Source organism: Tupaia chinensis, unplaced genomic scaffold (genome assembly GCF_000334495.1).
Source record: "Tupaia chinensis unplaced genomic scaffold, TupChi_1.0 Scaffold000477_1, whole genome shotgun sequence".
In the NCBI taxonomy this organism is placed as follows: Eukaryota; Metazoa; Chordata; class Mammalia; order Scandentia; family Tupaiidae; genus Tupaia; species Tupaia belangeri.
Genome location: NW_006159986.1, coordinates 4,077,389 through 4,088,805, shown reverse-complemented (window position 1 = coordinate 4,088,805; position 11,417 = coordinate 4,077,389). Strand labels below are relative to the sequence as shown.

At 42.2% G+C, this 11,417-nt stretch overlaps 1 protein-coding gene and 1 pseudogene across 1 annotated transcript in view; one reads left to right on the top strand and one right to left on the bottom strand.

Moving 5' to 3' along the window:
* Positions 1–11,417, top strand: part of RETREG3 (reticulophagy regulator family member 3) — a gene marked incomplete at its 5' end in the record, with an annotated part of 30,667 nt that overhangs the window by 11,770 nt on the left and 7,480 nt on the right. The window contains 5 exon segments of the mRNA XM_014590695.2: positions 6,103–6,209; positions 7,601–7,631; positions 8,582–8,708; positions 9,357–9,441; positions 10,734–10,871. Coding sequence (XP_014446181.1) covers positions 6,103–6,209; positions 7,601–7,631; positions 8,582–8,708; positions 9,357–9,441; positions 10,734–10,871 — 488 coding nt within the window.
* Positions 508–1,388, bottom strand: LOC114009144 (dihydrofolate reductase pseudogene; annotated as a pseudogene).

The following is an 11,417-nucleotide window of genomic DNA, read 5'->3' as shown; positions in this document are numbered from 1 at the left end:
TCTCTCTCTCTCTCTCTCTCTGGTGAGTGCACATGCCCTATAACAAAAAACCTCTCCAAAAAAAGAAAAAAAATTTAATTCCATTTGATTTTATTATTATTTTTAAAATTTTGATCAGACAGAGACAGAGAGAGAGAAAGGGAAAGTGAGAAAGCAAGCCACCAAGTGCCACCAAGTCCATAGCTCGAACCGCATCTGGCCTCGTGGGAATCCAGTGCCTTGACCCACCATACCATCTGCTGGCCCCCGCCTTTTTTTTTTTTTTTTCTTAATATAAAGTATATACTTTGGGGGCTGGCAAGTGGCATAGGGATTAAGGTGGCTGAAGTCCCACATGGCTGACCATGGTTTGAGTCCTGGACCTGGCAGCTTGCTTTCTCACTTTCCTTCTCTTTATCTCACTCTGGTCAACTTCAAAAAAATAAATATGACAGTGAATGAAATTAAGTAAAATAAGTCTTTAAAAACTAGACATTCTTTCAGAAGAGGGGAAACATCTTGAAAACACCTTCACATTTCATTCTTTTCATATATTTCAAATTTATACTTAATGCCTTTTTCCTTCTGGACATCAAAAAGAACATGTGGGTATTCTGGGAGAAGTTTATATTTCTCCAAGTCAATTTCTGGAAAAAAGATACCACTTTCAAATTCATGCATGATCTTGTTACGAACAGTTTAAGATGGCCTGGCTGGTTCATGGCTTCTCGAGGTCTCTACTGAAAACTAAATTAATTCTGTCCTTTAAAGGTTGATTCTTTTCTGGAATGGAGAACCAGGTCTACCTGCCCATAATGACCATATTCTGTTTACCTTCTACTGAAGAGGTGGTGTTTATTCTCTGGAAATACTTGAACTCATTCCTGAGTGGAGGCCAGGGCAGGTCCCCGTTCTTGTTGATGCCCGTTTTCTGGGACCCAGTAATGATGCAGTTTAGCAGAAGAACCATGACAGCAGCAGGTAGCAGCTCTGAGCTTGCTCTCAACACTGCCTGGCAGAGTTTGGCCGAAAAGCAGTTTTTATTGCCCTTATCTTTAGAAAACCAGCTTTCCTAGGAGAGCATAATTTCCTTTCCCTAACCCAGTTTATATTTATGTTAGTAATCATGCTCCCAGAAAGGGAGGTTGCAGCCAGTCTAGAAGGCCTCCCTCCCTAGAGAATACTTTGAAGTACTCTGAAGAAAACAGCAGAAGGGCGACATGCTTCCAAGGGGGTGTGGGAGCAGAAGCACTGGGGAGCAGGACACCTTAGAGCCCTCCTTGGCCTCGTTAAATTTGCTTATTGGTTGGGATGATGCACTGGCTTTGGAGAGAAGATTAATGGCCCGAGGCAGCTCTAGAGACTTTCTGTTAAGCTGCTTTCATTCTTTAATCTCATGTATAATTATAGTAGCTCTTTTTAAAAAGAATTATTTATTTAATTTTATTATTTGTTTTTAATTTGAGCAGAGAGAGACAGAGAGAGAGGGAAAGTGAGAAAGCAAGATGCCAGGTCCAGGACTCGTACTGCAGTCAGCCATATGGGAGTCCACACCTTAATCATGCCACCTGCCAGCCTACATTATCTTTTAAGTGGTGGAGAAATTGGGAATGGGGTTGTCACCGCAACTAGATTACTAAATTTTCCTTGTTTCCTCCCATCCCTCATTCTTTTGTATAGTCTTAAAAATATTATTTTTAAAAAGTATACAATTAACGTGAATTTATGTTTATTGGCGGATAGTACGGAAATATCTAGGGACAAAATCTAAAGTTCCTCTGCCAATCTCTATGTATGCGTATACATTAATATATACAGGTAAAGGTTTTCATTTTTCTTTATATTATTTTAGGGACCAGCAGATGGTTATGTCACTGGACTTCCACATAGTTGACCATGGTTCGAGTCCTAGACCTGGTGTCTTAAAACTCACTCCAGGGGACCAGCAGGTGGCGTGGTGGTTAGGACACTGGACACTCCCACATAGCTGACTAGAGTTCGAGTCCCGGACCTGGTGGCTTGCTTTTTCACTCTCCCTCTCTCTCTCTCGCCTTCTGTGTGTCTCTCTTATTAAAATAAATTAACGAGGGAACCAGCAGTTAGCATAATGGCTATGTCGCTGGACTCCCACGTAGTTGACCGCGGTTCATGTCCCGGACCCGGTGGCTTAAAACTCATGCCGGGCGCGTGTGTGTGTGTGTGTGGCCAAGATCCCAAGAGAATGGAGGAGAAGGGATTGCGGTGTGACCATCACCCCTGGAGGGTGATTTCTCGCTTTCTGTCTCTTTGTCTCTCTCTGTCTGTCTGGCAAATGCACACGCCCTATAGCGAAAACCTCTCCCCCCCAAAATAATAAATTAATTAATTAATTAATAAAATAAAATAAATAATTTTTAAAAACACCCTATGCCACGTCTGTGTGTGAGTGTGCCCAAGATTCCAAAAGGAAAATGGAGGAGAAGGGATTGCAGTGTGGCCATCCCCCTCGAGGGTGATTTCTCACTCTCTATCTCACTGGTGAGTGCACACAACCTACAGCAAAAATATCTCTCTTTAAAAACAGTTATTTTATTTAACTTTATTTATTTATTCTGATTTGATCAGAGAGGGACAGAGTGAATGAGAGAGAGGGAAAGTGAGAAAGCAAGCTGCGAAGTCCGGGATTTGAGCATGGTCGACCATGTGGGAGTCCAGCGCCCTCAGTGCCACTTCCAGCCCCAAGCTATTAATTTTTATAATATGATGGGAATTGCTCTCAGTATTGTAATTATGTCAAATCTTTCAGTCCTATAAAAGAAATCATTCCAGAGTGATCATTTATATTCAACCCTTGGTCATCCTTCCCCTTGTTTGATCAGTTGCTATAATAGTACATGGTAAAATTGATGGAACTGTGTGTGAAGCATGTATTAGGTGCTTTGTATTTTTCCTTCTTTAATTGCCAGAGGGCATGTACACTCAACAGAGATGAGATAGAAAAAGGGAGAAAGCACTCCTCAGTGGAGGCTGGTCTTACTGCAGTCCCTTCTCCATCGTTTCTCCCTTCAGTTGAGATTCAGGGCACACATGTACATGTACCTAATATGTTTCACAAGCCACCTGGGCCAGGATTTGAACCCCAGTCAGTCAGCCGTGTGGGATTCAGCTAAACCTCTAGGCTATGGGGCTGTTCTTGTATATTCTTGGCTTTTTGGCTGAGATCAAGTGTGGCATTTTACATAAGATTATATTTTGTTTCTAATACCCACAAACAATCCTGTAAGTTTTGTTATTTTTAACATCACATTATAGATGAGGGAAACTAATTTATTCAAGGTAACATGACTAATAGTGGCTGTTCAGGGAATCAAACTTAGGTCATTCTAACCTTTTTTTTGGGAGAGGTTTATGCTATAAGGTGCGTGCGCTCACCAGACAGACAGAGACAGAGAGACAAAGCGAGAAATCACCCCCCAGGGGGGATGGCCACACCTCAGTCCCTTCTCTTCCATTCTCCTCTCAGGATCTTGGGCATGCACGCACACCCACCCGGCGTGAGTTTTAAGCTGCCAGGTCCGAGATGGGAACCGCAGTCAACAACATGGGAGTCCAGCGACATAGCCATTACGCTAACTGCTGGTCCCGGTCATCCTAACTTTTAAAGCTGTGTCCTACTGGGGGCCAGCAGGTGACATGGTGGTTAAGGGTGCTGGACTCCCACCTGAGCAACCGCGGTTCAAGTCCTGGATCTGGTGGCTTGCTTTCTCACTTTCCCTTTCTTTTTCTCACTCTGGTCAAATTAAATTGAAATTAATTAAATAAATAAAAATACAAGTTAAATAAAATAAGTCTTTTAAAAATTATTTAATTTTATTTATTCATTTGTTTATTTTAATTTGACTAGAGAGACAGAGAGAGAGAGAGAATGGAAAAATGAGAAAGCAAGTCACAAGGTCCGTGACTTGAACCGTAGTCAGCCATGTGTGAGTGTCCAGCACCTTAATCACCATGCCACCTGCTAGTCCCCAATAAAATAAGTCTTTAAAAAAAAAGCTGTGTCCCACTGCCCTATTGTACCTGTGCCACCTTCAGTGATGCATCTGCCTTCCCTCTAGGTGTTAGAACACTGCTTTTCAAACTGTCTATGGTAAAGATTAGTAGTATTTTTTCTCCAATCAAATACTTTGTAGAATATGTTATAAAACAGTTACTAGAAAAAATTTAAAGGCCAAATGTATAAATAAATACAAAACAGACCTAACTATATTACTAGATTCAAAATTATTGGTCAAATTGCTACATAAATTTCTACATGGTTTTCATTTCTGTACTTTGCCAGCATAGTACTACAGGTGCCCCGTAAGGCACTGCCTTACAAGCTTTAGGGTGGTGCAATAGAATCTTAACTAGTTTTTTGGGCCAGCCTATGGTCTGGTGGTTAAAGTGACTGGATCACAGATGGTGAACTGTGAGGTTTGAGTCCTGGACCCAATGGCTTGGAAGAACACACCAGGTGTGTGTCCACACGTGACCAAAATCCTTGAAAGGAGGGAAAAGTGGAGTAGAAGGGATTATGTGATACTGTACCCAACGGGAGGGTGCTTCTTGCTTTCTCTCTTTGGAGAGGTAAAAGCCCTCTGGGAAATTTAAAAAAATAAAGGAACTAGGTTTTTTTGTCGTTGTTAATTTGCTACAGGGCACATATGCTTGCAGGGTTGGGGGAGGCATCCCCCATTCAAGAAGCCTTGCTATTAATTCTGAAGAACTACTTTTAGATGTAATGTTAAGTACCAACGCTAGTCATTTACCTTTGGTGGATTTCAGTTCTTAATCTATAAAACAATATCTGGGTGAATTAAATAATGTGGGGGAGAGATTTTTGCTATAGGGTACATGCACTCACTGGAGAGACAAACAGAAAATAAGAAATCACCCCCCCTGGGGGATGGCTATGCTGCAGTCCCTTCTGTTTCATTCTCCTCTTGGGATTTTGGGCACTCACGCACACGCACCTGGAGTGAGTTTTAAGCCACTGGATCTGGGACTTGAACTGTGGTCGACTTCATGGGTGTTCAGCAACATAACTGCTACACCATCTCTTGGTCCCTTAAATGCTCTTTAATGCCCTACATTAGAGTAAAATTTGGTAGGAAGAGTTGCTTTTATTATAATAACTTCTTATCAAGGATGAATTAATGGAATCACTGACTGGAAAGTTCAAAGGAGTTTTAAGAGATTAGTCGATTTAGTCCAATGTCTTTTTTTTTTTTTTTAAGAGAGGTTTTTGAAAAAAAAAAAAAAAGAGGTTTTTGCTATAGGGCGCAGGCAGTTGCCAGAAAGAGAGAGACAGAAAGGGAGAAATCCCCCTGGGGGGGAGGGGGCTGGCCATAATGCAATCCCTTCTCCTCCATTCTCCTCTTGGGATCTTGAGCACACATGCACATGTGCCCAGCACCCAGCGTGAGTTTAAGGCACTAGATCCAGGACTTGAACTGTGGTTGACTACATGGAAGTCCAGCAACTTAGCCATTATGCCACCTGCTGGTCCCTCAATTTAGTCCTCTGTCTTTACAGAAGTTACCTCTGACTCATAGGTAGCATAGCTAAAACCCAGAAAGTTTAAATGGTTTATCCAAGGTATGTAACCAGTGTCACAACAACAACAGAAAAAACTAGAACGTAAAAGTATATTTACCAGGGCTGGCAGGTGGCATGGCAGTTAAGGGCACTGGACTCCCACATGGCCAACCACGGTTCGAGTCCTGGACCTGGTGGCTTGCTTTTTTACTTTCTCTCCCTCCCTCTCTCTCATTCTGTCCCTCTGTGGTCAAATTAAATAAAAAAGTTAAAAAAAAAAAGTGTTATTTACCGGGCTTGCAGATGGCATGGGTTAAGGGCACTGGACTCGCACATGGTCAACTACAGTTTGAGTCCCAGACCTGGCAGCTTTCTCTCTCTCTGTCTCTCTATCTCTCTCTGGTTAAATGAAAACAAATAAAGTAAATAGATAGGTAGACAGATAGTTAAAATAATTCTTTAAAAAAAAAAGTGTATTTACCACAGAGCCTGTAGTACACATGTAGACTTTTCTGAAATTAGCTTGATTGGATAATTATAATATCTTCTGTTTTTCCTTCTCTGTAGGTTCTTTGCATTGACATCCCTTCGTCTTGTGTTTTTACTTGCATTCAGCTTGATGATCATTGTGTGTGTCGATCAATGGAAGAACAAAATCTGGCCTGAAATAAAAGGTGAGTTTGGTAGCATTCAGAACCCTCCGAATTGAAAATGACCTTTCCTATCATTTTTACCTTTCATTTTGTGAGTTTCGGAAGGGGTATGTAGAGCTCTGGACTGTCTGTCTTTTGAAGTCTGGATTATTTGCTTTAGGAGACACTTGAAGGGTTTGTGCCCCATCTTTGGTTCCTCAAAGCTGGGTTCCACCTTTTTTATTGTTAATAAGCTCAGGATATCTGTATCCACCACTGAGATATCCTTGCCAACATAGGTGGTCATTGAAGATTTTTAAATTAGAGCTATATGCTGAGATGATAGTAAGGATCAATTTGATAGCACTTTTAGGGCCACATGGAAGGAGAAAAAGAGGAAGGATGACAGTCTCTTAGAAGACTATGACATTGTCTTTATGAGAAGTAGTTAGAAAGGTGTCCCTGAAAACAACTGTTGGATGGCTTGGAGAGTTAGGGAGATACATCAAGACTGACATATAACTAAATGGGGGTTAGAAGAGTAAGGGATAAAAGCTGACTTGAGAATTTTATTTATTTATTGACTAATTTTTAAATAACTATTTTATTTAACTTTATTTATTTATTTTAATTTGACCAGAGAGGGACAGCAAGTAGAAAGAGAGAGACAAATTGAGAAAGCAAGCCACCAGGTCCAGGACTCGAACCGTGGTTGGCCATGTGGGAGTCCAGCACCCTTAACCACCTTCCAGTCCCTGCTTTGAGGATTTTAAAGCTAGGTGAGTGAGAGAATGGTATTGTAGTTAGCAGATATAAGTAAAGCCAGGCAGGGCAGCAAGGAAAATTGATGTAGGTTTCAGACATGTTAGTTTTGAAGTGTTGGCAGGATATTCAAACCAGAGTCTACAGCTTTTAAATACATTTCCATCTTATTTTATAGGGACTTCAAGGAATTATGTAATGTAGCTCATCTGCCTGTTTCATGGCTGGTGAATGTCTAAGGACTACATCATTCTAGGTAGATAATGGGTGTCTTTAAAGAGAATAGGCAGATGACTAGGGTTGGAGTAGTTACAACTTGCCTTGGTAGCCTGGCACACATAAAAACGTATGAACAACCCAGACACACTCAAGGGTAGGAGGGCCATTTTCTCGTATACCTTGGCTTTTAGCCGAGATAATTACATGTGGCTGTAATGGTCCATTTGGACCCCACCTCTTTTTCCATCTGAGAAATGAGCAGGCTTAAGCCATTATTCCCTGTCTGCTGCTCCCTAACTCTGGCAGTATAACATGGTGTCTTCTTTTTATTGGCTATTACTGTTTTCTTTTCCCCAAACCTATTACAACTTGAGCTGTCAGACCAATAGCCTAACATTTTTATGTTTAGTTTTCCCTACCAACTAATGCTGGTGTTTGTTTTAATGTTGTAGTGCCAAGACCCGACGCATTAGACAATGAGAGGTATGGAACACTAATTAAAATCCCTTTTTGTTGCTCTGATTTATTCTTTTGTAATATTCTGGTTACATGCTGTTAACCCCATGTTCTGGACACATACTGTAAGCTGAGAACCTAGTAGTGTGTTCTAAATGACCATTTTAGTAACAAATCCTCAAGTTCAGGCAGCAGTATGTTGAGATGGCCAGTGTCCTCTGATCTTTACAAGAGAAGTTTCTGCAAAAGCAGCATTACAGGGCCCTATAACCTGACATGCCAGGGAATTAGCTGCATCATCCAGCCCCATTGTGAAAACTTAAGAGGCAACCAGCTTCATTTGTCTCTTGGCTTTCATACCAGGTCATTTAGTGTTTTCTGTGACCTCCATCCCTTGAAAGTTCCTGGTCAGAAAACACATTGGTTCCTGGCATTTGTAAGCCAAAGCCAAAGATTCCTCTTGTGTCTTACAGCTCCTGCTTTCATCTCTCAGTTCATCCACTCCATATGTTTGATCCCAGGAATTTTCTCTGCTATGGTTTATTTTGGTTTTGCTTTATTTATTTTTTTCTCTAAGGGGCACATCCACCATTGCCTCCCCATCAGCAACAGTGGTGTCAGTCAGGCTGTGCTTTACTTTTGCCTCTGAATTGCAATCCCAGTGAGTCGCATTGGTCTGAATGCAGGGGAGAAAATGTTTCTAAGCACAAAGGCCTTGGAGCTGGTGGCAGGTTTACACACGTGGATTGAGCTGCTTGCTCATAGGGTGGAGTTGTCAGAACAAGTTTGCCCTCCTTGTCCGTAATTTCAAGTTTCAACCTGGTGAGCCAAGAAGAAAGTCATGCTTCACTTGCAAAGTACCTGGGACTAGCCACTCCCCAGCCCCTGTTTAAACTCAGAAGCACTGGCTGCCTATAAGCAGGATGGGGGGACCCTCAACACCCTCCTTTCACAGCTCCCCCTTCTCTCTCCCATAGCTGGGGCTTTGTACACCCTCGGTTGCTCAGCGTGCCCGAGCTCTGCCACCATGTAGCTGAAGTCTGGGTTAGTGGGACCATTTTCATAAGGAATCTTTTGCTTTTCAAAAAGCAAAACCCAGGCAAGGTAAGACTTTTCCCTTTTTCACTTTCATCACTGGCCTCTCAGTTCAGTTTATGCTAGACTGAAACAGCTCCTTTAATATACACATGATTCAAGGAAAAAAAGATGGTGATATATGTAGAGACAAAGGGAAGTTGTAGGGATGGGCTTCTGACTAGCCATTAGAACTAAGGCAAGAGCTCGATGACTCGTTTGGTGTGTTTGCTGCTAAGATTAGGCCATTTTCTTGCCCCAAGATGGGAAAGAAAGCTTGCTTATGTGCATTCTGTGTTATTAAACGTATAGTAGGTTGTTGGGGTTTTTTCTTTCTTTTTTTTTTTTTTGCCTTTGACTTAAAAAAAAAAAAAAAAAAAAACATCACCAACACTTGCTTTTGGAGAGAATTTTTGGCTAAGTCCTATTCAAACCAGTTTCCCGGCATGAAAGGTGCACCTGTGTTAGGTTAGCCATATAAAAGGAGTTTGAATAGAATGGGACAACCTCCTTTTCCTTTCAAAATCACCATTGGATGCCAAAGTGGTTATGTCTGTCATTTTGACGTGTCCATGCTTAATTCACAGATTGATCATAAAGATCTTTTCAATCACATCTCCACCTTAACTCTATCCCTTATTGTGGCAGAAACTTAATTCCATTTCTTGACTCCCCCAGTTCTGCTTGCTGAGCTGTGGGATACTGACCTTTCTGGCTGTCTTGGGTCGTTACATCCCTGGCCTCCTGCTGTCCTACTTGATGCGTAAGTATGGCACATACCTCTCCCGAGGAACCATACCTTACTCGTGGCTTTCCAACCGTAGCTAACTTGGTCAAGGAGGAAGACTTTCAGGTTTCAGTTCTCTGGGAAGTGACCCTTTTCATATTTTCATGAACTGTGTAAGGCATGAAAATATCGTCTCACCTGTAGCAGGCTTTCCACATACAAAGTCCTTTTTTTTTTGGAGAATTTTTTTGCTATAGGGTATATGTGCTCGCCAGAAAGACAGAGAGATAGAAAGTGAGAAATCACTCCCCGGGGGGATAGCCACACCGCAATCCCTTCTCCTCTATTCTCCTCTTGGTATCTTTGGCATGTACACACACATGCCTGGTGTGAGTTTAAGCCACCGGGTCCGGGACGCAAACCATGATAGACTACATGGGAATCCAGTGACACAGCCTTTATGCCAACTGCTGGTCCCCTAAAGTCCACTTCTTACCAAGTCAGTTTTAGAAATCGATGAGAGTCCATTAATGCATATTGTATTACCAACTATGAAGGACTGTCTGTCCCTATTTAAGGAAGGGATTTTTTCCTATATTCATGATAGAGTTGTGTACATGCATGAGAGAGAGAACCCTCCACGGGGTCTGGTCACACTGATCCCTTTCTTCCAGTTCTTCAGCCTATTGGATCTTGGGCTCTTAATGTGCATACCCAGCATGTTTCAGGCTAACCGGACTGGAAATTTGAACCACAGTTGCCATGTAGCTTCTGTCAAGCTGCACATTACCACTGGACCAAAGAGCAGCCTTTACAAGGAATTTTTAGTCAATATATTGTATAAAAGCAGACATAGCCCTGAGGGTTCTTTTACCTGCTAGGTTATTTTACCCCAGCACATTTTTGTAAATTTGGTTACTTCCTATTGGCATGTGCTCTGCTTGCTGGAAGAACTGAGTAGTTAGCCATGGCTATTGTATAGGAAACATCACATGACTTCCCGTGTAGATTTTGAGGCTTAGTTTCCATTTAGCCTTATTTATTATGGCTCAGTGACACGCACATGCAAGTGGCCACAGTGTCTGGCTCTGCCCTTGGATTGTCAGCAGTACCCTGTGCTGTGCACAACCGTGTACAAGGCCCTGTGGGTGGCTGTAGAAGTCCCTGCCTCAGAAATCTGAGTCATAGGAGAGACAGTCAGAGACAGCCAGCAGAATCAAGCAGAACTGTTCCACATTTAGTGTCCAAGGCTAAAGGACGCAGTAGCAGTGGGATAGTTAGGATTGTTGTGTGGAGCCCCTTCTCCATTTTTCTACTCCTCCTCTCAGTTGTCACCGTCATGATGTGGCCCCTGGCTGTGTATCACCGACTGTGGGATCGAGCATATGTGCGACTGAAGCCAGCTCTGCAGCGGCTGGACTTCAGCGTCCGTGGCTACATGATGTCCAGGCAGAGAGAGAGACAATGTAAGTGTCACCAGACGGCTTCTTCCACTTGGAATTGTGGGAAGAGAAGGAGAAGCCTGTAGTTCTGACATCCTGGGTAATCCCCAACTGTGGAAGTCCCGGGATGTGGTAGGTGGGATTGGGGGATAGGAGGTAAAAGTGATATTCTATTCCAGGGAAACCTATGCAGGCTTGCCAGTTTTTCTCATTTGGAATTCAAGACTCTCTCATTTTACACAAATCTGAGAAAAGTTCTCCCACGTTGAGTAAAAGGCAGACAGTGAAGATATCCTTGGTGTTAGCTACCTTTTTTTTTTTAATTGTCAGAGGATGGGGCCAGCAGGTGGTGTAGTCGTTGGGGTGAGCAGGTGGTGTAGTCGTTGGGGTGCTGGACTCCATGGTGGACCACAGTTTGAGTCCCGGACCTGGCAGTTTGCTTTCTCACTTTCCCTCTCTCTCCTTAAAAATAATAAATAAAAATAATAAAGTAAATCTTTTTTTAAAATAATAATTTATTTATTTATTCATTCATTTATTTTAACTTGACTAGAGAGAGAGAGAATGAGA